Here is a 27,509-nt window from a genome sequence, read left to right on the forward strand (position 1 = left end):
TATTAAGCACGTTTACAGTGGAGCAAAGCAGGCACAGAAATCAAAGAGCTTGAAGATATTTGTGCAATGTATTTACAGGCACTTGAGATTTTAAAAGGAAAATGAGGAAGTTATAATAGGAGAAAATGGCACGATCAAGAGACAATTTCTTCAGTTTAAGGAAGAATAAAGATGAACTTATATGAGGGAAAGACGATCCTGAGGAAAAAGATTAGTGAAGAATGATGGTAAAGGATGAAATAAAGTAGACAGTGAAAGAAAGTAAAAAGCACATATGTTTTCAGAAAGAATTAAATATATAATAAGCACATAACAGTAGAAGGAAGGTATTTAAGGGAAAAAAGGCAATTTTTTGAAAAGCAGAAATTTTAAAACAGAGTGGTTTGGAGACTTGCGTCTGATTGTGCAGACTTTAAAAGTAACTGAATAGCATCTTCTGTGAGAATTAACTTGGCCATTTTTACCCAAAATCACTTTCTATACTAAAATTTTTCAAAGGAATAGAATAAAATAGAGCTTATACAGTGGAAGAGCTGCAATCTCAGTGTTGAGGAGGCTTTAACTTTTCGTCATAGAATCATAGAATGGTTCGGGTTGGGAGGGACCTGCAAGATAATCCAATTCCAACCCCCCTGCCATGGGCAGGGACACCTTCCACTAGACCAGGTTGCTCAAAGCCCCGTCCAACCTGACCTTGAACACTTCCAGGGTTGGGGCATCCACAGCTTCTCTGGGCAACCTGTTCCAGTCCCTCACCACCCTCATGGTGAAGAATTTCTTCCTAATATCTAATCTAAATCAACCGTCTTCTGGTTTAAAGCCCCTTGTCCTACCGTCGTCCTTTTCCACAGTATATCTTCACCTTACCATTATGTTGTATTTTGAAGGTACAACTGTGACATTTTATAATACGTGAATATTTACAGCTTAAGACTGCAGAGGTACTACGCCCTTCATTTCATTGTCAGGCAAACATCATGAAATGTTGTCATCTCCTATTTCTGTTCAGAACATACATAGTATTTTCAAATAGATGATATGAATAATACTTGTTTTGCACTGACTTGTACTTGCACACTTATTGAGACTTTCTTATACATCCTGTATCTACAGACATGGCTGAATGGTAAGACTGTACTGGTTTGTGGTCCTAAAGCCTCTACAATGTGTCCTAAATTCACAGGATACTCACACATATCCAATTACACACTTGAATCTGATTTAACAAAGCTGACATACAAATCTCACAAAAGCATGATTTGCCTATTGATGCTGCACCTGAAAAACCTTGCACGTGGCATTCATTCCAGCAAGTAAATGGAATATACGCATGTAAAGACAGTACACCCATGACCAAATAGAAGCATGTGAAAAACTGCACACAGTTAAAACTGCTAGTCAAACTATGTCTTCTGATCTTTGCCTCTGAACAGATACACAATAGCTGGGACTACCATAGCCCTGACCTAAACGGGCATGTAGTGGACCTGTACAGTGTGCCTCATTAACTTGAAGAGCTAAATTTGGCCTAGGGTACCAAAACTCTCTAACTTGGTTCCCAAACCAATACATACTTAGGAGGGGACCTCTGCCTCGAATAGGAAAAAATATTTTGCATGGCAGCTGCTATTAACCCCTTAGATACATACTGTTCCATTCACTTCATTTTACTTTTTCGGTTGACAGACAGAATTAAACCTTAAGTTTTATGTTAAAGTAGGATTGAGTTTTCCTAATTCCTACATAGAATAAACAGCAAGTTACCATTTTGTAAAAACAAAACTTCATAAACCTTTGTCCTGGCAATTTTATTATTTGAAACATATTACAAACATCCAGTTAAAATATACTGACAACCATTCCACTACTTCAAGGGGAACCAAGTCCAAGAGCTTCCCTGGGTTAAAAACTGTGACTATTATAATGTATTACTGAGATGACTGCAACATACATTTAGGATGAAGCACTGTCTTCACAGACAGTGAATTTACTATTTATTGAATAGTTTTTAAATGTCACAGAACACGAAATTCACAAAAAAGAAAACACTGATGCACTCCAGGAAGAGACTGCATCAGAAGTAATGTTCTACTTTTGATTATTACAGGTAAGTGTTGGTCAGGAGATAAAATGAAGGAAATAATGGTCTTCAAATATTGTGATTACTTTTACAAAAATACCTTATATTTCAGCAAAGTACAATGGAAAACTAACTCTTGGTAAGGTAAAGCATAAAAATTCCTTTGAACATGGTTTCTCTTACAAAGAAAAACCAAATTTGTGTCATGGAAGTGTTTTCTCCTGCCTATGACAAGATTTTATTTCTTCAGAAGAGTTGCATTTTTTCCTGAAGTTGACTTGATCGTACTTGTTTTTTTTAAAAAAATTTTTCAGATATACTTAACTCAATCTATATTTAAAAGATGCATTTAGTCCACATAAACTGTTGAAATTACTGGAAGGCAGAAAAGGAGATGATTGAAGAAAAAAAAGCAAAAAAAAAGCTAGTCACAACTGATTCTCCATGCTAAAAGATTTCTGATGATTTTTGTTAAAAAATAATATTCCAGGCTGCAATTAAAATTCAGCTACCAGCAACTTTTCATCACTTCTATGAGAAATATCCTCTTGATTTTTGCTCTGGTGACTCCAGTCCTTTGCTTTACTCCTCTGTGTTTCACCAGTTCTCTATTCCCAATATAAATTGCAGAATCCGTTTTACAAGCTTTTGAGAGTTGCTGGAAATTTTTCTTGTTTTTAGTTGAAAGGCTAATTGAAGCTCTAAGTTTCTCCTAAGATACTTTATTAGTAGTGTGATTTTTTTTTTTTGCCTCCACAGCACAATGGGAAAACAAGACTGTGGACACTTATCAAGTTTTACACATCTCTGTCGGTAAACTTGACATGTGAGTTGTTACCAAGCAAGGGGGTAATAAGAGACAAGATCATAATCATTGTGCACTTTACTGATATGCTGTAATCAAATGTGGCAGATTTAGGATGTTCAGAAGGAACTGTGCTAGAATCTCTAAGCAAGCACTAATGGAAAGGTTAATATGATGGTAGTTAGCAGACACCAGCAAAAGCAGTTTGTCACTAGAACTGAATTTAAACCAGGCACATTCAAAGTCTTTAGCTCAAGGGGGCAATAAAAATATAGAATGGGTAGACTTAATACACTACTTCCTTTCTTTTTTCATTGTCTAGCTACCAGAGGGTACCAATAATTTGTTATGCTTCGTATTACATTTGGAGGCGTCTGTGAAATTCATTCATTTGATAGAATAAACTCAAAGTGTATTTTTATGCTAACAATACAGATTATACAAATGAAAATTGACAGTGATAAAAAGTCTTGATTTCTACAAAGCAGCCACATGAATTTGGGAAACATAAAATGAAATAGGACAACGCACAGTTTTAATATCTAAAACACTGATGGCATTGATGTACCTGCTGGTGTGTGGTTCTAAAGAAATCTAAATCGTAGAACAAAAGCTGTCAGTCTTTCCCTCTTTTTTTATATGCAACCATCCACACACGGAAGTGTCATGTTCTTAAAGCGATGCGGTTTGAATTGCGCGGCTTTTATTATTTATGCAAAATGGGTGTTGAGCAGTCAAACTCCTATCTATTCTTTTACACTGCAAACAAATCAATTAAGGTGGGTCTTATTCCAGTGAAAAAACATGTAAAAGGATTTCTGTGTGTTCAGTTCTGCAATTTAGATTTCAGTAAGATCACTTACTATCTGCAAAATTAGCACAACCACTGTCACATTAATTATAGTATTTAAAACCTGCCTATTTGAATTCAGCACTAGAGACCAATAGCTGATAGCTCTCCAGATTAAGTTATCTGAATGTAGCCAATGGGAGATACTATTCAAATAAATGCCTCAAGAAGACGAAATCAAAAGCTCTGAAAATCACTGTAAAATCAACAGTGTTTATTTCAAGAAAATAGAGGATCGTACATCTTTAGAGCACAGATAAAAACCACCAACTCGAATATGTTTTGAAGCACAAATTCCACACTAGCCCTTCTAAAAGAAGCTGTTTGTTGAAGCATGGTTTACGCTAATCAGTACCTAACAATTTTATATACAACCTTTCTAAAACTCATTTGCATAACGATAATCCGCATATGGCAGGGTTTAAGTTATTTGAGCGTTGTTATATTTCACTATTTAGTCTTGCTTCACCACTGCTTTAGCAGTGAATCCTTATGGAGTGTAATGCAGCTAATGAGGTAGCTTTTTAACTGAACAAACTGACAGGTCCCATATCTGCAGAGGCAGCTTGAAACCGTGCCCAACCTCTCGGCTTCCCAAGAGGCTTTTCAAAATTCAATAAATAACATCTGTAGGCGATGTTGGGTGCAGACCTAGCAGAGTGCGTCATAACACTGAGCTGGCAGAACAAAGAAACCATGACGACTGCCAAGTTTCCATGGCAACCGCTGCGAGGCTTGGAGAGTATAATAGCACATCAATCATTGTCCAAAAGAACTTCATTATCAGCAAGAAAAAAACCCTTTAGGATCTGTTTAGTGTGCAATTGTGGGTTAACTCACCTCAAAGCCTTGCTCTCTAGCAAAAGTGGCAGCTTCCTGAAATAATAAAAAAAGAACAGTTAATTATAAAGTGCTAGATAATGAAGAAATAACACATTTTGAAACTCATTCAGCCAGTTTTCCTTTTACACGATTATCTCAATATACCCATATACAGTTGTTCCATTCTGATAGTCGCACCAAAAGCTTCCCCCTCCTTCCCTCAAGCCCAACAGTACAATGTCAACACACTTCACAAGTTCAAATAAAGAAGGTACAATATGTTTTTTCCAGGCAAGGAAAGTTACTTCTGGAGATAGGACTTTGACAAGGAAACCAGTACTTCAAATCCAGACAAACATCCTTCAGACATATTTTTACATGAAATTGTATCATATCTCCATTTATGTATGGCACTTCATGGGATACAGGTTATCAAGCCATTTTAAAAAAAACATTTGTCATCTACAGTGCATTAAAAAACCAGGATCACAAAATGCGTTCAAACCAATCTGTGGAATCAGATGAGCATTTTAAAATACTCTGATGTCTTAATCACTGCTTTAGGCAATTTAACTATGTTCTTTTCCTGAAAGAACAGAGGAAACATCAGGGTATCAGAATGTCCTGATTTCTTATTTATATTAATTGGAGCAATTAAAATCTGTTTTGAAATAAAAGCAAGGAGACAGAAGACAATAGCAATGTTTTTTTCCCTTACTTTCTACCTTAACATTGCAAATATTGCAGAAAACCCTCAAAGACTTTATGTTTTTACTTGCATTCTTCCAGATTATCTTTGCCAAGTGAAATTAATAGAGGGATAAGTCTTGAGCCAAAATGGTGAGTTGATCCAACTAAACAAAAATAACTACCGTACTGAACCGTTTAAGTCCAGTGTCCCTACGACAGCTATTAGTGCTGCAGAAAATACATACTTGTGGACCTATATGATCTGCGAGTTTGGGGGCAATACAAGAATTCGAAGTGGGTACAATTCATTATAACAACCGTAAGTTGGGGTTAATAAAATGTGATAAGCTGAAAAGCACAACTCCTCAGGCTGCTTCACTGCAGAAACATAAGGCTGACCGGGTTAGGCTTAGCTGATGTTGACAGAAAAACTGAATCATGGTCCTGACAATTGGGTGCGGGCAAGGTTAGCCACTTTGACAATTTACTTACAATTGAATTCCTTCTTGTACATCGCACAGTCAATGACATTTGCTAGCCCGGCTGTCAAGAAGGAGTGTAGGGTTCAAAGATATCATGCAGTGTTTTCCTAAACCAGCATGTGATTAACAAAGGCTATGCTCGTATGAAAAAAGGAGCCTGCAAGCTTCCACTCTGAAGTGATGCACTTACAATGAACTGCAACACAATCAAGAAAGCCTCAAATGGCACCGGGACACAGAAAAAAACAAAAATAAGAAAAATAAGGGAGTCATAAGGGGGCAGAGAACAAGAAAAAGGACTAAAAATTACATACTGTAGCCAAATTACTTCTTTAACCTCAGGTTTTTGGTCATGCACTTGAAATCGGAAGTTACAGTGATCTGTCCTAAGGGGATTTCTTTAATGTCCCAATGCAGCAGGACATTAACATCTGTGTTAAACTATTGTTTGGCCAGGAAACTGGACACCAGTACATTCTTACATCTGTGAAATAAAAACTACTCTAGTTAAGTAGTATTTCCTTATGTGGGAGACTTTGAGAGAATTCATCTTAATTTTCCGTACTGGGGCACCCATGCATAGCACATGTGGTTTGAAAGACCGGGCCCTTCCACAAGAAAGGATAAATGATTGCACATTTGTTAAAAAGTATCTCATCTTCAGATTTTCCTGTTAGAGCGTCATCGTTTAGCCTGGTCTGCTGCCTGGCTACATGAATAATGGTAGCTAGCATACAATCATAGATTTTCCTGCAGTTGACCTCTCATCTACGGGTGTCTGAACGTGCCAAGGAACAGCAGCAATTTTAATTTTCTTCTCTCCTATCAACCAAACCTCAGAGTAACTCCTGAGCAGCTTCTTTCAGTAAGGACTGCGCCTACAGCCCCCTAAGAATCAGCCTCTCAGAATTACACCCCTTAAAGAATTAAGGCCCTTCCAGTAAAAAAGATAATAAAGCTCAAAACACACGTTTGGAGACTACACTTTGGTGTTTGCAAAATGGTGAGAAATGTGAGGCAGGCCCTGAATGCCAGGGACAGTTCAAAGTAAATTAACCAGATAAAAGCGATGAGAACCTTTTAGTATCTATTCACAATAACAGTGAGAACAGGAAACAAGCAGACCCCATCTGTGCAGCCCTAGGGCACCTCATAGTGAGCTTCACGTCTCTAATAAAGTAGTCAGGTTAAAATCTGAGTGGCTGTAACATGTGGAGACTGCTAGGGTTACAACGGCCAGCCAGGGCGTTCCCTGATGCAGGTGATAATCAGTATGATAATCACTATATTTATGGGCTTTCCATTTTATATCTGACATTGGAAATCACGAAGAAGGAGGGATTAAGGAAATAAACAACCTACACAGAAGCTTTATGGCTCCCCGGAGAATGCAGCATTTTCATTCATGCGTGACAGGCGACAACAGCAAAGCAAAACAGCGACAGAACAGAATTTTCTTAGGAGGCTTCATTTCACATCAGGAGTTCTTTCAGTTTTGATAAACTTTACACATTATTCATTTATTACTCCAACTCAGCATTTTCAGAGCTATTTTCCATTATTGTCTATAGCAGAACACCTCATTTCATAAAACCCTCTCTCCCACCTTTTTACTCTTTCATACTAAACATATTAAAAACTCATACTCCTTTTTCTGTATTATCTTTTTAGTAACCACGACAGCGAATTTATTGCTGTACCACCTAAAGTAGAAATGGGATTTGTTATTAGTTATGAAACATTATTTGGCTTGTGCAGTTCGGGGAAAAAAAAAAACCTAAGTACAGTCACACTGAAAACAAATGTGTACAGTGTTACTTAATGGGAGTAACACAATGTCACCAAAGTTAACACACACCCTCTCTTTGCACAATAGTGAGCAGTTTACACAGGAAAGCGAGATAAATTAAAGAGATAACAATAAAAAAAGACAACTTCCGTTAGTACTGGCCTTGCTGTTATGTTAGAACTCGCTTGCTAGCTGAAAACTATTTCCATTCTTGCATGTATTTTATTGCTGTTGGAGTCCCAGCATTTAGTAAATGGAGCTCTCTATAATCTACACTGGGGCTAATTGTAACAGGACTTGTTAAAATTCTGAGCCCTTTTATCACCAGCAATACAAACTATTTGTTTATAAGTAAACAGAAACATACCCTCCAAACACAGAGTTCATTAGCATCTGCATTCCTAAGAGTATTTGTTAGCCCCCTGTGTTAGAAAAATTTTACGATTATAGAGTTAAGATGGCTCAACTTCAAGAATTCTATGTTCGATTTGCCATAACACACAAAAGGCACACTATATATTAAATATTCTTGACACATCCAGATTTTTTTTTTGATGGTACCAAGGTTTTACAACTTGATCAAATTATAGCCAAAATGGTAACAACATGCATGTTGGGTTACATTTAACTCATATAGGCCAACATAAAACTCATGCAGTTGCACTGAACAGCATTTAAACCCATATATTGCTGAAATTAGCTGACAAGGACTCTTTCAGAAGCACCACCAACAGTATTATCTACAATATACATTTTAACCTTTATACAGATAAAAGGAGCACTGTAAACTAAATTTGCATTTCATTGCTGAAATCAAAGTTATCTCATAAAGAAATGATAAAACAGCAGGACAGCAATGATACCCTTGCACACTGAATGCATTTCCCGTAATTACACAAGAAAGCAAATGGAGGGGACACTGAAGCTAATCCCTCCCCTTCCATCATTCTTGGTAGAGGAAATATCTCACAGAATAACCTAAACTCACATATTACAGTACTACCCTGTGCAGCTCTCTCTAATTCTCTATTTTTCCTTGAGGGGAGAAAAAAAAATCGGATTTGATGAACTTTTTTTAATTGGGGGATTACTCGCAGGTTTTGAGGGAGTTCCTATTGTGATAAGTGAAAACTTCCTGACTTACCCCAAATAAGCCCAAAACAAGCCCTATTCACATCTTCAGGAATATCATCCTCTTCCTCTGCGTAACAAATCTGTGACTTAGTAGGTTCAGCCCAGCCCATGAATCAATGTAATCTTAAGCCCGCACGCACACATACAGCATGTGTAACTGCAGAGGAAGATCCTTGCAGTAAATCAGAGTACATAATGACAAAAAGAGATAAAAAAGCAAACTTGAGTGGACTCACTCAATAAGAAACAGTAAATGACTATGAGGACCATCCACTTAGTGTTTGCATTTGATGGAACCATTCCTACTGGTGCCAACCATGTTTGATTATAACTTGAATAGTACTTCCACCACTATACCTTACAAGACTTTTTAAACTGCTAAAATCTTATAAAAAATAAATCTTAAACATTTCCTTCCTCAGCCTCAGGCTACTGCCATTGTATGTCTGTCTTCTAAGAAGTATGTATTGTTAGTTTTCTTCCATTTACATTGTTTCCTTGAACACATTAAAGGCTACGATTATCTCCCTCAGTTAACTCCCTTTTTCTTCAGTATAATCATTTAGTACTATCAATCCCACTCACGAGTTCATCTCTAAACCTGGTATAACTTTGTGTTCTTTGTATCCTCTCTTGCTTTTCTACGGCTTGCCTTGTTAGCTCCAACAAAGTGTTAATATCAGAAATTTTCTCTAACATTAAACCCCTGTTATCTAAATGAAAAGGGTGACAACAAAGTAAAATAAGCAAATGAATATATAGGGAAGACTTTCATGCAAGTGATGCACACTGATATCTCCAACTTCATTCTGTAGAAGACTGACACAAATAATCGAAGTTGTATTATATTGGCAATCCCCTTTCTTAGAGATATGTGCTAAAGATTTCTATTTCTGAAATAGACGTTTTTAATAATGATTTCCTAAAGGACAGTATACTTGTAAAGCTTTCTAAAAGAATAACAATAAAAAAAAGGAACACAAACAAAATTTCATGTATTATTTGTCTCACTGCACTAGAGAGGCATGAAAGTCTTCTGCTTCATTATAATATAATTGAAAACACTTCAGCTTTCCTTAGGTAGGCACATTTGTCCTTCCTATCTCTCTGTCCCTTCTGTCATCTTTCCTTGTCCTTAACAAGGAGCTTGCTCATAAAATTCTCTGCTTTCAGTTTTATACCCTTAGTTTTATACACTCTATAGGTACTGAGAACCTCTGACTTCAGCAGTATCTGTTGTGCCCAGTAATTCTGAATACAGGCCCTTGAAAGATGTCTTTTGTTAAAATCTCCCTCTTTTTTTTGTCAGAAGATAAGTCATGAAGAATACTACTGTCAAGATGACCATGTGCCCTCCTTTTGGTATTTCCTTCATAAAACACTCATCACAGTGCAGGAGCTAAGCCAGGTTGTAAGGAGGGGGGCTAGTGAGCTATGCCATGCCATGTTTTCCACTCTTCCAGCTCCAGGCCAGTTTACACTAAATATGACCCTGGAAACGTGGCTTAAGGCACTGACAGGACACCGGATTTTCAGTTGCTGCCTTTGAATTATAACAAAGTTATCATACATATACCTACTAACTTCACAACACAGTTGGTAGGGTGTTCTTGTATCAAATCCAGGTATTTTATGCAGCCCGTAAACGTGCATACTTGGGGATGTGTTACATGGATGTAATGCTTCCAAATTATTTTCATTTGACAAGCACAGAAGACTAATCTTTGATTCAGTCAGTAGTGTACACCTGTTCACGTTTCAGAGAAGATCAATAAAAGCTGGTCACAGAATGGACAGACCCCGCACACAGCTTGAGAATCAACACTGAGAATCAGCAGTGTCTGAGCAAGTATCTACCCCTCGCTGGTTATTACTGAAGAAAGCACAGCTGGCACCAATTGGATGGGCAGATTATCATAAAGGAACACCGAGGTGGTTTTTTCCCTCTTTACTTTTCCCATGAGCAGTGCCAGACCCCAAAATTGCTTTTCATCATAAAGGATAACAATATCCTAAAATATTACTTCAGCTTGCTCCAGTAGTACTAAAGATACCAGTAAATATATCTACACTGCCTTCACCCAGGAGGTGAAAATATAAAAATAGTAATAGTTCAAGTGAATAATCAGAACAAGTATAAGTACCATATAGGGTTAAAGTTGTAATGTTCAGAGGGGGTTCTGGCAGAGTACCAGAGGGTTTTGTCTGAAAAAGCCTAGTGTGAAAAGAATTGAGAAAGAAATGTATTTCCTGTCCTGCTTGGGTGCACCCTGGAGCATCTGTATTACGTACAATTCATTAATATTCAAGTTATTTATTCTCCTATTCAGGTTATCACCAGAACTATAGTTCCTGCTAGAATCTTCTACAGAAAAAAAATCACCCTGAGTCAGAGCTTAATGCCATTACAGGGTCTGCAACAGCTGCAGCAGTGATATGCCTCTGAGCCATTTTGAAATTTTATGATGGATAAAGCGCTATTACTTACATCTCTACCTTACATCCTTACCTAAAGAACTGAACTCCCTATGACTCTGTATGTGTCTCTCTCCTCACATACTACAAGCATCAAATTAGTGAACCCTACTTCCTTACACCACCTCTCTACACAAATGTGTCTATCTTAAGAACAGATGCATCATGATCAGAAAAGAGGGAGAAGAAAAAATAGACCCCTTCCTTAACCATCACTGAATCAGGAGAATAAAATGAAAACAAATATTTTAAAATTAATTTAATAGCTAGAAGATAAGAGTTTTATATGCATATAAAAATGAAAGATGTGCGGGGTCTTTTGAAGTCTTGAATACTGCTCATTGGATGCTCTTAGTGTTAACTTTCTGGCTGAAGGATGACAAACAGAAATAAAAGATTGCATCATTTTCAACAAGGCCTTCTATGATTGCAACCACTCAGACTAGCCTGAAATCACTGACAAGATATTCTCATCTAGCAATTTCAGATGAAGAGAATAATCAGATACTGTGCTAGAAGTGCTGGGATTCAGCAGGACTTGTCTGTAGTCCAGCTAAAAGGTTAACACATTTTTAGCAGTGAAATTGAGTTGTTTTATATACTTTGTTTGGTATGATGTCATGTACAGCCATTTCCATTTAGAATTATAACTAAGGCCATGGTATTGGGAACCCTGTAAAGAGCAATCATTGCGTAACTCTCTTCATGGGCTAGGCTTGCACTGCTTGTTAACTCTAGCAAGAAAATAAAATTGTTCTCTGCAACCTCCAAGAATAACATGAACTTTTTAACTGATCTTAGTACTTCCCTTCCAATTAAGTTTGAACCCAGCTGACATAAAGATTCTTACTGGAGTTTGTTGTGCTATTTACTGCTAATTTGATGATGCATTACCTGTGTTCAAGATATGAATATTCAAGATACATTTTTTTTCTTGTATTTTCAGTTTTAGCTACTGCAGCTGCTTTATGGAAGGAAAAACCTAGTTCTCAGTCTGTACTAGTGGCTCTTTCTCACAACATGGTCATTGCATGGAAAAACAAAATTTAAATCTGACCACGGTTAGGTCACTGTGGTCCTGGCTGAAGAGCATGAGCTCTAATTCCAGATATAACTAAGGCACTATTTGTCACCTTGGACAAGTTGCTAATTTCTTGCACCAATTTTTTTAAACCTATAAAAGTTAGAATTTACCTGCTTCTGACCAGTAAGTGTCTGAGGATGAGTGGTTTTTTGGTATGTTTGTTCCTTTTCTAAGAGAAGTCAACCTGAACCTGAGATGGGCTAAGACAGAGCAGAGACTGAAAGAAAAGTCAAGTAATGAAATTAGAGGGATCACAAATTCCAACGTATTTTAAAGAGGTATTACAAAACCACAGAGTGGTTGAGGTTGGAAGGGGCCTCTGAAGATCATCTGGTCCAACCCGACTCCTCAAGCAGGGTCAGCTAGAGCAGGTTGCCCGGGACCATTGGGTTTTGAGTCTCTCCAAGTATGGAGATTCCACAGCCTCTCTGGGAAACCTGTCCCAGCATTTGACCACCCTCACAGTAAAGGTTTTTTCTTATGCTTAAGTGGGAATTTCCTGTAGTTGAATTTGTGCCTGTCACCTCTTGTCCTGTCACTGGACACTGCTGTGAAGAGCCTGGCTCCATCTTATTTACTAACTCTCATTAGGTATCTATATGCATTGATAAGATCACCCTGAGCCTCCTCTTCTTGAGGCTCTCTGTCTCCTCTCGTCATACGACAGATGCTCCAAACCCTCAATCATCTCTATGGCCCTTTGCTGGTATCACTCCTTGAAGTCCATGTCTTTCTTGTGCTGTGGAGCCGAGAACTGGACCCAACACTCCAGATGCATCTTGCCACTTCTGAGTCGAGGGGAAGGATCACCACCCTCTACTTGCTGGCAATGCTCTTCCTAATGCAGCCCAGGATGCTGTTGGCTTTCTTTGCTGTGAGGGTACATTGCTGGATGAAATCCATTTTTTTGCCCACCAGGACCCTGAGGTCCTTTTTTGCTAAGCTGCTTTCCACCCAGCTGGTCCCCAGCTTGTCCTGGGACCAACATTCCTCCCCAGGTACAGGACCTGCCATTTCCATTTGTTGAACTTCATGAGATTGCTGTTGGCCCATTTCTCCAGTCTGTCAAGGTCTTTAAAATTTGATATTATACTTTGCGTTAAGATAGTAGCTACTGACTCCAAGCACGGGATAAAATCCATGCCGGGGCTAGGCAGACAGGGAAAGACTTTGTCAAAGACTTGTTGATATATGCAGAAAAGTTAGATGACTTTTAGGATGGAAAAGAAACAGCTGAAGAAACCAAGCAATTAACCACAGCCATGCAGCAGGTGAGGATAGTCAGGGTCTAGAAATGCGTCAGAAAAAGCTGCTCTGACAAATAAGCAGTATCTCTCAAACTAGGAAAAACCCTTCATCCAGCTTCTGCTGGCGAAAGGACTGCTGGCATCAGTACAGCACACCAAAGACAAAGAAAACATGGAAGTCCATTAATGTCTGGACCACTGAACTTCACCTAACTATTTCACATGGTTTATAATATGCTTGGCAGCAGACATTCAAATTAACTATAACCAATTGCTTCATGCATTCAAATCACACTCATTTCATCATAATTGCTTTTTCCTTTAAAAATTGGCTTAGGTAAAAAAATCATGACTAGCCTACTGGTTGGTTTTGTTACTATGCTTTCAAACATGGAAGTGACATTTTTTCACGAAGTGGGGTTCAGAACTCCTATTACAGAAAGCAAACGATAAGCTTTCTCAGCACTCCTTTCTACTTTTAAAACGCCACTCCCTCATCAAAAAAAAGGAAAATGATAAAGAGTAAGATGCAAAAAAGAATATAAAATGATGTATGAATATGTATGAATTTCTACAGAAAAAAATTTCAAAATTATATGATTTAATTACGGAAAATTACATTCCTGCATCAAAGATCAGTAATCTTTCACCTAATACGTAACAGCGTAATTATGACAACAACTTATTTGTGAAAAGGGCATAGTTTACCAATGCATTATTACATGGGTAACTGTATGCAAACCCCTTTCTTTCAGTGTGATCATTTGCTCTACGATGCAATGGATATGTAGCAGTAATACTGATAAGAAACTGAATCCATAGTGGTTTTGTCTGTCAGGCATTTGCCTTCCCTGTTAAAGCAACTTTATGTACATATATATACACACACAACTTTCCCAAATGCATATATAGCTCATGACAAAACAAAGGTGATCTCCCTCTCTGAAACCTTCTGTATTTCAATCTTCTCCTACATGCACCCATTCTCCAAACCGTTCTTGGTTAAATCAATGGTTTTCACAAGCATTTTTATTCACTAGACATCTAACTAGTGAAAAAAGCCAACCTGCCTGCAATGGAATCACAGCCACTAAAATACCACAATTCAGCGGCACTTTCAAGTTTTCTGAGCACTTGAAGGTTATGAAGACCTGCAGCTATAGTTTGAGATACACTGGTTGCATCACCATTCATTTTAAATAGTACTGATGTATCTTTTTGTTACTATGAAGTAATTTTACCTTGTTAATATAGCTGCAATGAATTATTATCTATTATCTCTTAAAAATATAATTTGATACATTCATTAGCTATAAAATATAAAAGTACAAATATGTTTTTCTTACAGTGTAATGACTGAGGCTGTTGTACAATTTGCTGTGTACTATTGTTCTTCAGTTTGTAAATTCACACAGATAACTTTTAAAGCCAAGTTGAAAAGTAAAATTTGGACTCAAGCCACACAGAAGAGAAATGAAATATTCGGTCTATATTTGAATAAAAGAAAACTTTGAGTTTCAACTGTGCTCTTTTTACAAGAGCAGTTCTCTAAATCTCTGCCAAGCAAGGACACTCTCCTAGTGGCACCAGTTGTATATTCTAAAGGATCATGAAAATGTTTTGTTTTCAAGTTTTGAAATGTTTTCACTGTTTTAGTTTTCAAGCAATAATGCTTTATAAATTTTGTACATAAGCATACAAAAACCTCTCTGATTCCAGCATATGCACATTCTCCACATACTCCCAGACTCAAAGAACATTTTTTAATCCTCAGCTATACTTCAGAACAGTTACCGTTTTAACCTCTACTTCTGTGTCTTTAAAATGCTAAATTTATTTTAGGATTTGTCTCACAAGTATTTTTTAATTACTGAGATAACAGATTGACATATTTTAATATACATTTATATATTTGTTAACCATTACTATATCCTTAGTATTTGTTAGCATATTACAAATGAACCTGAAATTACACCTGATACATTTCTTATTACATGACAAATGTAAGACTGCAAATTATTCTGAAGCTGAAATTAGTAGTCGTAGTAATAGTAGTAGTAATTCAGTTTTGGACAGGTTATTTTTAGCTAAGTACTTGCTAAAGCCCTTCACTACAGATTTCTCACACCTCCTGAGTGCTCAGAAGTGTAAATAATCTTTTTTTCTCTGCCTCTAGCATTATATTTGTGTTTAAATATAACAGAAGTTATTTCAATCTATTTAGTTTCCTTCACACTTTCCAAGACAAAGAATTCCTGTGATTTCTTCCAAGACGCTGTGTCTCTTCCATTCTATGCAAAATTTGAAAAGAGCTGTAGGGTCAAAGTGGTGCTGTTCTTTCATTCAGATTGCATTCTGATTTGGGCTCTTGAAAATTTACTTCTTTCTCTTATATTAGGAATAAATTTTTTTGCCAAATACCAGACAACAAATGAATGGGAACATTCTAAAACAGTAGTGCTATGCTTTCAGAGCAAAAATAGTGGCAATAACAGCACACCAGATGCTGCATTGGAAGCTTTTTTAAAAGACAGCTATTTAGGGATTTAGGGAAATGAAGGAAAAAAATAGGCTAGGACCTCTGAAAAGTGGTACAAATTTGAAGAATCCTTTGGTTTGATGTTTGCTTTACCTAAAGGAGCTAGGAGGAATGCAATGCTCATATAATATAGTAAAACCTAACTATGTTATAAACAACAAGCTAGAACAGATATTCAGCAGTAGCAGACATGTATATATCTGCCTAATTCCTTGTCTCTTGTCAGATTTTTGTTATCACACACTCTCCTCTTTCAGTCCAGTTAATCAACTCTTCTGAGTTATGCTTTGAAAAGTCACATATGACATCCACCATGCCATGTTTGAAAATCACCATGCTCTAAAAGGCATTTTGACCTTAGGTTTAGACCATGAAAACAGTTTATTTGGAGTCTGGCTGGCTTACATGGTGAGCAGCAGTTTGCAGAGGATACTGTGCTAAAAGTGTCGCTTTTCAAAAACAATATTGAAGCAGTTCTTTACAAACATGGCACTTGTCCAAAGCACATATGGAACATTAAATATCGCTATAAAATTTTATGCACCAGATTTGACCAAGGTCTTGAGCTCTAATTTATATTTTCTCCATTTTGCTGGAAGACTAGCTGCATCTGACAAAGCTACTTCATAAGGACTCTGTTCTCCTAACATTTACACATCACACATCTGGACTTGGAAAGGGATTCTGAGTAAAAGAGCCAACTAATGCAGTTCTTGTTTACGTTATGTGCAATTACTCTTGTGTCATGAATCTCCCTGGGATATCAGAATGTGCTGAAGACACCCGAAGAATATGTACTTCAAATAAAAGTGCAAAAGCCTGGGTGTTTCTGTCCCTACCAACGAGCTCAGTACACATGATCATGTAAGAAAATGAATGGTATTTGTGTTTTCTAGTAATATTGCATTTCATATTTATTAATTATTTGTATGTAATTAGAGCTGCCCTCAGTGTCTGAAGATCTCTGTTTGGATTGTTTTTCTCTCACAACTCGCTCACTGCAGCCAAGGGAACTAAGTGATGGCAGTTGCAACACTCAATTCAGTTACATAAACACATCTTCCTTGCCAGATTCCCCTGCGGTGTTCCCATTTCACGAAATAAGTCTCTAACATTTAGTAATATACTGTACCAGTAAGTTTCTTTTGATGTGATAAAAAATTAGGTCCTCTGCTCCTGGCAGGAGAGCAGCATGTGTGTGAGCATCACACACATGGAATCCACCTCAGACTGGGTGGCTGCACCAGCAAGAGGACAGAGAAGAAATACAATACTTGAGTAGCTACAGAACAAAAATTGGATGTCAGATTTCAGTAGGAGAAAGACAGCCTTCATCCGGAAATTGAGGCAGATTTATTCCCAAGTCTGTTGCAGTGCCAGCAAACATGAGTGTATATTATACCTTCAACCATATACAAGATGCATGTGCTTCTGCAGTGACTGTATTTGCCAGTAATGATAAAAACCACTCTGGCCGGACTATTCCTGGAGGTGTAAATGGAGTTACACTTTTTAACATCACAGCTGGAACAAACACACTCTTGACTATGAAAGCAGTATGTGGTAAAAGTATGAAAGCAGTGGAAAGACATAGACAGAGTGACCTGAACTATCACACAGCCGATCAGCTGCAGAGAGAGGGGGCTTTCTGGACCGAGTTTCCCACCATACCTGCCCGTCAGCGTGAAGCTGACTGGTCATACTCCATTGACTTGCTGGAGCTTACCCTTACGACAGGTAAGTCGCTGTTGAAGGCTATCCGGTAAATTATATAGGGACTAGCACCTGTACATCTGTGCAAAGGTCAGAGACAATTTAAGTCTTTGGGCATGTTTATATCAGGCAGTGGAGCATCACAGAGATCTCAGAACTACCTGAGCTGGTAATGCACACAGAGACACACAGCTTAAGGTACTCCTGAAGCACAGCACTCACACCGGCAAATTGAATCGTCTAGTTTTGCAGGTTACATGTCCAGGGTCTGTTCAAATGTCTTTGAAGAGTAGACCTATGCTCTTAAAGGATTATTTGTGATTCCACTTACTGCCTAGATAAACATAAAAATACTGAGGTTTTTCTTCTGAGAAAGTAATATTGGAGAACGGAGAGAATCCAAATAAAAACTGAAGTAGTTAGAATTACTTATTAATGATTACTAATTATAACACAATGAAAAAGGCTTTTTTTGATCCTTTTACACAATTTGCAGTCAACAGGGAAGCTGTGGAAAAAAGTTTCCTTCTTCCTAATTTAAGACTTCATTTTCCTTTGGGGGTCTCTGATCAGATTTAGAGAGTCTAAGTGGTGGCACTGCTACGTAAAGCTGGAATCTGAACCACTCAGTCTCCACCTCCTGTTCAAGGACTTAGGGAGATTGGATCAAACTTCCCAGCTAAAGTAATTTCCTAACTCTTCCCTACAACTCACACAGATAAACTTAACACTTAACAGCACCATGTCTACTTCCCTACCCAGCAAAGTGAGATTCCTTCTTTATGGGAAGAATTCTGACATTGCATAATGCGAGGAAGAGGAGCTCAACCATTACATGAATGTGGATCAATTTTACTTTTGCATCTTCACATGGAATGGCTAATGGCTGGCTCCATGTGTTGATATGTTTGTTCAATAATTCATGTGCCCTGCTCCTCTTTAATTAAACACATTTTCAAAGGAAGTTAAATAGGAACATACCACTCCTGTTCCAGCATAAGATTGTCTACAAATGGACACAATACAGATCTGAGTTAAAGCTGTTGTGCTTAAAATAATGTGCTGTCTCAGTTCAGGTTAATTCTCCTGTGTAGACAATTCTTTATTAAAGGAGAATGACTGAAATGGTGGATTAAGTCTGCAGTCCAGTGAACTGCTTTTCTTCGAATATCTGTATTCACAGCTTTTATATGTATTCAGGTTATCTCACACTGTCTACATGTGAGAAAACATAACTCAGCTATAAGAAGGAGAAGTCTACATCTGTGGTAAAAGAGTTTTCACCTTTTATTTGCCCACTGTCACAAGTCACATCGGGGTAGCCTGCCACCGCCCCAGTGGTTAATGCTGATTTGGGAAATCTAGTACTTGGCTTCTCATGTCTATTGGTGTTAGTGAGCTGCATCCCAAGGGGTACAAGGTCACTACTGAAATTCTTCACAAATTTGCCATTTCTAAAGTAGAAGCAGCAGGGGAAAAACCCACCACTTTTTGTGATGCTATTTTATATAACATTAACAAGCTGTAAATAGCTAAAAGATGGCTTTGTTTATGAGCTCACACTAAAAATCAGAGAAAATGTCTTCCTGAATACTACACATTATTTTCTTGGAATATTGCATGTAAGTACCAGTATTTCACAGAAGACTAAAGGTTAAGTATATACTAGTGGAGTCTCTACTGCCAGTGAAGCCAGTGAAGCTTTTCTTTCAGCTTAGTGGCAAAGAATTTACAATACTAGGAATGCTAGCGACCTGAGATCCACTTGCACCAATTACTTTTCACCATAAAATGTTCTGTAAATCAATGTGTTACTGTTTGTTTAGAGAAGTGTGTGACACTTTCAACTTCTACTTTCAGTACTTGTGCAGAAAATAATCACAGTTCAGGTGGCATATGGGTATTCTGTATTTCAGAACGAGCAAAGAAATCTGGTGACATGGTCATTGCTATGGTAACTATACTTTTGTAGTGAACATTGAAGTAAATAGGTACATAAAACATGTGTAAGTTGTCACTACGTAAGTTACTGCTGCTCTGGAACTGCAATAATTTGCTTCCTTTAAAATCATTAAATCTAGCCATAAATACTTGGTACCTCGCAATGTCCTATTATTTCAATAGGATGACAAGGCTTCTCTTACATAATATAGTGCAAACACATGAGCAGATTGATTTATCAAGAAAGGAACTTTTTGGAGAACTAATATATCAGCCTGCAAATAGCAAAGTATGAACAGGCTTCTGGCCTGCATGAAGAAGGTTGCCATCACTGAAACTTGGTGGGATGAATGCCATGACTGGATTGTGGCTATCAGTGGCTACAGGTTGTTCAGAAGGGATAGGCGAGGAAGGAGGGGTGGAGGGGTTGCCCTCTACATCAAGAAACAGATAGATTGTGAAGAGCTGTCTCTGAAGAATAGCCATGAGCAGGTTGAAAGCTTATGGGTAAGAATTGGAGACCAAGGCAACAAAGGGAACCTTGTGGTTGGTGTCTACTACAGGCTGCCTGATCAACGGGAGCCTACTGATGAAGCCTTCTTACTCCAGCTACAGGAGGCATCATGCTTGCAGGCTCTTGTCCTGCTGGGAGACTTCAGCCACCCCGACATCTGCTGGAAAAGTAGCACAGCAAGCTGTAGGCAATCCAGGAGACTCCTGGAGCGCATTGAGGATAACTTTTTAAGCCAGGTAATAGACAGCCCTACCAGAGGGGATGTGATACTGGACCTGATTGTCACCAACACAAGTGAGCTAATAGGTGATGTCAAGATTGGAGGCAGTCTGGGCTGCAGTGATCATGCGCTGGTGGAGTTCACAGTTCTGTGGGATATGGGTCAGGTGAAGAGTAAAGACAGGTCCCTGAATTTTAGGAAAGCAAACTTCCAGCTGTTCAAGAAGCTGGCAGATCTTTAAGGATGCTTTCCATAGAGTGCAAGAGCTCTCGATCCCCAGGTGTAAGAAATCAGGAAAGGAAGGCAAGAGACCAGCATGAATGAGCTAAGACCTGCTGGTCAAACTAAAGGGCAAGCAGGAAATGCACAGGCAGTGGAAACAAGGAAGAATATAGGGAACAGAAGAATATTCTTCCTGGGAAGAACATAGGGATGCTGCCCAATTGTGTAGGGATGGGGTCAGGAAGGCCAAGGCACGGCTGGAGCTGAACTTGGCAAGGGATGTAAAGAATAATAATAAGGTCTTCTACAGGTATGTCAGCCAGAAAAGGAAGGTCAAAGAAAGCGTACCCCCTCTGATGAACACAACTGGCAAACTGGTAACAATGAACAAGGAGAAGGCCGAGGTACTCAACAACTTTTTTGCCTCAGCCTTCACCGGCAACCTCTCTTCCCACACCTCTCAAGTGGATGGACCACAAGACAGGGACTGGGGGAGCAAAGCCCCTCCCACTGTAAGAGAAGATCAGGTTCGTGACCACCTGAGGAACCTGAACATACATAAGTCTATGAGACCTGACGAGATGTATCCCACAGTCCTGAAGGAATTGGCTGATGTAGTTGCCAAGCCACTCTCCATGGTATTTGAAAAGTCATGGAAGTCAGGTGAAGTCCCTGCTGACTGGAAAAAGGGAAACATTGCACCCATTTTTAAGAAGGGTAGAAAGGAGGACCCTGGAAACTACCAACCTGTCAGTCTCACTTCTGTGCCTGGGAAGATCATGGAACAGAACCTTCTAGAAGCTATGCTGAGGCATATGGGGGACAGGGAGGTGATCTGAGACAGTCAGCACGGCTTCACCAAGGGCAGGTCTTGCCTGATCAACCTCGTGGCCTTCTGTGATGGAATGACTGCATCAGTGGACAAGGGAAAAGCTAAAGATGTCACCTATCTGGATTTCTGTAAGGCCTTTGACATGGTCACCCACAACACCCTAAACTGGAGAGATACGGATTTGATGGGTGGACTCTTTGGTGGATGAGGAATTGGTTGGATGGTCACATCCAGAGGGTAGTGCTCAAAGGCTCAATGTCCAGATGGAGATCAGTGACAAGTGGTGTCCCTCAGGGGTCCCTACTGGGACCAGTACTGTTTAATATCTTCATCAACGACATAGACAGTGGGATTGAGTGCACCCTCAGCAAGTTTGCAGACGACACCAAGCTGAGTGGTGCAGTTGACATGCCTGAGGGACAAGATGCCATCCACAAGGACCTGGACAAGCTCAAGAAGTGGGCCCATGTAAACCTCATGAGGTTCAACAAGGCCAAGTGCAAGGTCCTGCACCTGGATCAGGGCAACCCCCGGTATCAATACAGGCTGGGGGATGAAGGGATTGAGAGCAGCCCTGCGGAGAAGGACTTGGGGGTATTGGTGGATGAATAGCTGGATATGAGCCAGCGATTCATGCTCGCAGCCCAGGAAGCTAGCCGTATCCTGGGCTGCATCAAAAGAAGCATGGCCAACAGGTCAAGGGAGGTGATTCTGCCCCTCTATTCTGCTCTGGTGAGACCCCACCTGGAGTACCGCATCCAGCTCTGCAGTCCTCAGTACAGGAAAGACATGGACCTGTTGGAGCAGGTCCAGAGGAGGGCCACAAAAATGTTTAGAGGGATGAAACACTTCTCCTATGAAGAAAGGCTGAGAGAGTTGGAGATGTTCAGCCTGGAGAAGAGATGGCTCTGGGGAGACCTTATTGCTGCCTTTCAATACTTAAAGGGGGCTTATAAGAAAGATAAGGACAAGCTTTTTAGTAGGGTGTCTTACGATAGGACAAGGGGTAATGGCTTTAAACGAAAAGAAGGTAGATTTAGACTAGATACAAGGAAGAAATTTTTTACGACGAGGGTGGTGAAACTCTGGAACAGGTTGCCCAGAAAGGTGGTAGATGCCCCAGCCCTGGAAACATTCAAGGTCAGGTTGAATGGGGCTCTGAGCAACCTGATCTAGTTGAAGATGTCCCTGCTCATTGCAGGGGGGTTGGACTAGATGATCTTTGGAAGTCCCTTCCAACCCAAACTATCCTATGATTCTATGATAAGAAAACCACTCCCAGGCCCTAATGCACCAAGGCAAGGTTGAGCCATTGTGGAACATTTGAAAGGCTAAGGAAATTTCTCCATCTCTGGGAAATACAGAGCCATTTTCAGGTAGAGGGGTCCATCTGATTTTCTCAAGTCTTCCCCTCATTCTTCGTCTCCTCCTCTCCTCATATAGTTCACCAACGGCTGCAACGTGGAGTTAGTAAAGAATAGGCTGGACCCCGCCCTCCTTTAGCAAACAGCAGTAACGTGCAGGAGGAGGTTTTGGTCTCCTTTCATGCTCTGCTCTTTATCATAAAGAATGTTTGGCTTAAGGAGGTCCTCCTTTCGTCCCAGCTAAGCCATGTAACACAATTGTTAGGCCTTTCATACATAAACTTGTTTTGGAACAGTTAAGTGCAAACTTAACACATAGCTTAAGACAAGCTTCTCACACATACTCAGAGAAGGAAAGCACAGTTGTCTTCCAACCTAGACAGTGACTGTAATCCTGCTGAGCAGATTGGGACTGGTCTACCCATGGCACAAGATGAAGGCCAAGTGGACCCCTTCGGATCATTTCCTTGGGTTAGATTACACGTATGGCTTGGAAGTCTTATGTTTCTCAAAGAGAGGGGATAGTGTTTTGTGACAGCTGCTTTATATCGTTGTATCAAATGGATTAGGATGGCCACGGAGACTGGAAGGCCTACACACTTATTACTGATGAGGGAGGTACAGCTGAATAAGTCTTTCACACAACATATACCAGTGTATATCCAGTGACTGGGTGAACATCAACACATATCTTTTTAAACTAGAGAATCCAGCTGCTGCAAGAAGAAAAAAAAAGGTGCTAATTATATTTTATGAAGGAGGAGAAAGCATCCACCTTAATGTATCATTGATGTTCTGGTCATGTCTGTAACACCAATATTAAGTTCTGCTTTCACTTAAAGCAGAGATTTGACCTCTGATTACTATGAGAAATATTGTATCAAGACCTTGCATGCTTTGAAGGTACTGAGAGAGTAAAATAACTTTATTTATGAATCCATTGGCAACTAGGTCCTTTACCACAAATATCAACATTGGCTGTACCCCAAAGGATTTAACAAACATGTCTTAAGTAATCATAATTTGAAATTTGACATTCAGGCTATATTTAAAGATGAAAATTTAAACAAACTATTGATGATTGTTTTATCTAATTATATCTAGAGGGACTACTGCAGTGCAGGTAGCTCTAATACGGGATTACTAAAATGCTAGTTACCCGTCAGTCTTTGTCTAATGATTTTATAGATTGTAACAATTTAGCAGTGGGGAAGGTGCTCAAAGACTGTGTTTTGGTTTCTCACTTTTAGACTGACTATCTCAAATTACATCCTTGTTCAAAAATCATGTGGCCACACCTCCTTGGACCTTTTCTTTAAAATATCCCCCATGTATCTGCTGCCTTAGCCCCACTGCACAGAGGGAACCTGAGAGAGAAGCTACAAGTTTGAAAAGGGGGAGATCAGGAAGCAGTAAATTCCTAGGTCAACTCAGGCTGTAATGCGCAACTTCACGTTAATATATCTCTGCAAATCATCACCTTAAGAGTCTGATTCATCAGTAATGGTCTCATTTCATTGTGCTGCTCTGCTGATAGAAAAGGTACACAGGTATACGTTAACAGGTTGGTGTACTGTGGCTTTTTTTCTTATGCTCTGTTATATTTGTAAATCTGTTCTTAAGAGTCAACATCAATACAAAACGATTAAGGCTGATACTACTTGAAAGAGACGGAACTTTTGCACGGCTGTGTAATCCTTGGGTTTCTTGTTTGAAGTCCGTGTATGACACACTAAAAAAGCCCTAATGATAACAATAATTCAGGACTAAAAATTTACATCAGGTCAATATAGAGCTAAAATCGGGCTATAAACCAACAACTTCAGTATTAAGAACTGTTAAGTATGCTGTAAGAATTCTGAAATCCATAAGCATGAATATAAACTCAGGAAACTCGGGGTTAAGTGTATATCAAAAAAAATCCCATCACATTAAGATAAAAGACAGACAAGCAAGTTACTCATGCATTAACTCCTACCTGTCACAATACTATGAATGAAAACACAACATGAAAAAAGTCCAAAGTCCTGAAAACATAATTCCCAGCTAATGCAGTACCACAAACACTAAAATATTTAAGTCATAACAATGGTTATTAGATAGTTTTACTACAGGGTACCCTATCATTACTATTCTCAATAGTAGGACTGAAAAGACACCTCCCCAAGACACAGCTCTTTCATGGCTCTTTTGTGCTGACAGAGGAACAAGTTAACAAAGAGCAACCTACTTCTCAAATCTTGCAACACACAATCCCTGCTGCCGTGTTAAAGACTAATGTGACAATACAGGGAAGCCCAACCTCCTTTCCCTTTGCTGTCCTGTGTAAGACTTAGGCATAATACAGTTAATAATGACCGTGCATTCTTAGCCCACAATCTTTTACTCTGTTCTTCTAGAATTCAACAGTTGTTTTAAAACATGGGGACTGCTATTAAAAGTTGCTGGAAGTATTCATGCAGAAAGCTGAAAAGATTGACAGTGAATTTTTTTACTTATATAGCAAAGACTAATTTGTATTTTACGCTGTTTCAGCAGTCCTTGACTGTTTTCTTCAAAATCACTGGCTCAGTGGCACCATATGGAGCATGTTGAACTTAAGATACCAAGAATGTGTCCAAGATATATCTCACTCCAGTGTGTTAAAACATTCCACCCTGCAGCTGTCATTATAGGAATATAATTCATACCCTAAAGTTTAAAGAAAAACAGTGTAGCTTACTATGCTTACAAAAATACAAGATTTTTTTGGTTCCAAGTAACGGTCAGTAAATGGAGAACAGTTAATCTTAAATACTGCTTTCTTAAATATTTAAAATTTTAACTGATCATGAACTGCTTTAATTCTGCATGACATTTAAGACTGAAAACAAAAAAAAAACTTGCAAAAGAATTACTAAAAAATCTATAGTGAAGGGACTTATATATCTAGACTGAGCATAGCCCACCATTATTTTTTTCTTTTCCATTGATTGCATTTCTTCTAAAAATTGATGTACAAGATTACAGGGTGAAAACCTTAGCTACATTTTTGGTAATGGCACCGAGCAAGTGTATGATCATTGTTATGACATTTCACCTCTCTCTGGTCATTACTTATCAAGCCTTCTGTTTGTTATCTCTGTTTAAAATGTAAATTTCTCAGGACAGGACATGCCTCTTACTCTGTTTTGTACAGTGTATAGTACTCCAAACACCTTCTATAAAGTTAACTGCTGTAATAATAAGGATAGGAGATAGACAAGAAAAAAGAACACATGATGGTTTCTTAGAAAAGCTGTCTTGGGATGGACACATTACTCTAATGGTCAATTCTCAAGCTAGTAATGCAAGTTGCCTTAGAAAAGGATCCACAAAACCATTTTAACATGCCAAGCCATCATATATTCTGTACATGACATGTTTCAGAGGAAAACTATTTTAGAGAATTTAAAACTTTTATTGATACAATTTTTCATGCGCCTTTCTCTGTAAAGTCAGGAAGTTGTATGAGGCTCAGGGGAAAATGTTTTAGAAATCTTCTAAAGTTATCCCATAATAGCTTACTGATAAATGGTAAACTTGTATGTAAGGCTTAATATCCTGGAGGCCTTCAATGGCAGGCAGTAAGTTCTATGTGTCTTAGCTGGCAAGCTGGGGATCTCCCCTCTACAATATTGTCGATCTTCCATTTACAGCCATGCAAGGACCAAAGATATTGATGCAGGCCTGAATGTTGCATGCCTTTTGTCTCTAGCCAGTATATTAGGGAGGCATTTCATATTTGCAGGGAGTTTACTGGGAGCAGGAACATGGAAAGGGTTTTCAAGGGGTGGCTTATTACAGAAAGATGGCTAGTTGGGGTAGTTCAGAGCATAGAAACTGGCTCTGTTGAGAGAGAACAGTAACTACGCTCAGTAATAAGTACTACTGAAGACCTTGTTATAGTTTCCACATAGCTCAGACAGGCAACATAAGATCCATAGAAGTGTTTGTAAAATGTGGAATTAAAATGGGAAAACATTGCACAGTTATACCAAATTTAAACCCCAGGCTGTTGCTGGGTATGATGTGTTTGATTCCAGAAAAATGGAATGCAAGAAATATACAAGAAAAAAAAAGTAGTTAAGGAAATGTTATGAAAAGGTAAGCATCATAACTTGTTATGATCTTGATTTAAATTAGTAACATGGTTTGGACAGATTAGTATAGACAAAATTAGTTACATTTCAAACAGTTTGCAGGATGAGTTGGATATCTTTCAAATCTACTCTTGGGAATTTTATCTACATGAAGTGCAATTTTTCTTATTCATTATCCTGAACAAGGATTTATTGCAAGAGGTCTTATTAACAGATGAACAAAACAGTAGCACTGAAAACAGTTGTTCAATTCTAATTAGAAAACAATCCATTAGGAAACTTTCCACATGTTGCATAAATTGTAAAATGCGAGAGTTCTATTTGTCTGGCTTATCCTTTCTTGAAAGAAATAGCCTTGTTCAAGGACCACAGGACTGGCCATAATGGATCAGGTCAGCAATCTATCTCATCCAGGACCCTGTCTTTGGACAACTGCTGCAAAGAAAACTGAAGGAAACAGCAAGTTTACAGAACAGTCTGGTTTCCTTTAAACTCTCATTAAAGAGTTGGCTTTTACCCTGAAAAATAAGTGCTAAAGGATATCAACTGTGGATAGCCATATTGTCTAATTATCCAATTCTCCCC

General features: G+C 38.7%; 1 protein-coding gene across 5 annotated transcripts in view; it reads right to left on the bottom strand.

Annotated features, from left to right (window-relative positions):
* The window catches only part of ADK (adenosine kinase), a 301,310-nt gene that overhangs the window by 44,984 nt on the left and 228,817 nt on the right, over positions 1-27,509 (bottom strand). For all 5 annotated transcript variants that reach the window (XM_059821173.1, XM_059821176.1, XM_059821177.1 and 2 more), the window contains one exon: positions 4,576-4,611. In XM_059821173.1, coding sequence (XP_059677156.1) covers positions 4,576-4,611 — 36 coding nt within the window. The remainder of the gene's footprint in view (positions 1-4,575; positions 4,612-27,509) is intronic.

Source organism: Gavia stellata, chromosome 9, assembly GCF_030936135.1.
Source record: "Gavia stellata isolate bGavSte3 chromosome 9, bGavSte3.hap2, whole genome shotgun sequence".
Classification (NCBI taxonomy): Eukaryota; Metazoa; Chordata; class Aves; order Gaviiformes; family Gaviidae; genus Gavia; species Gavia stellata.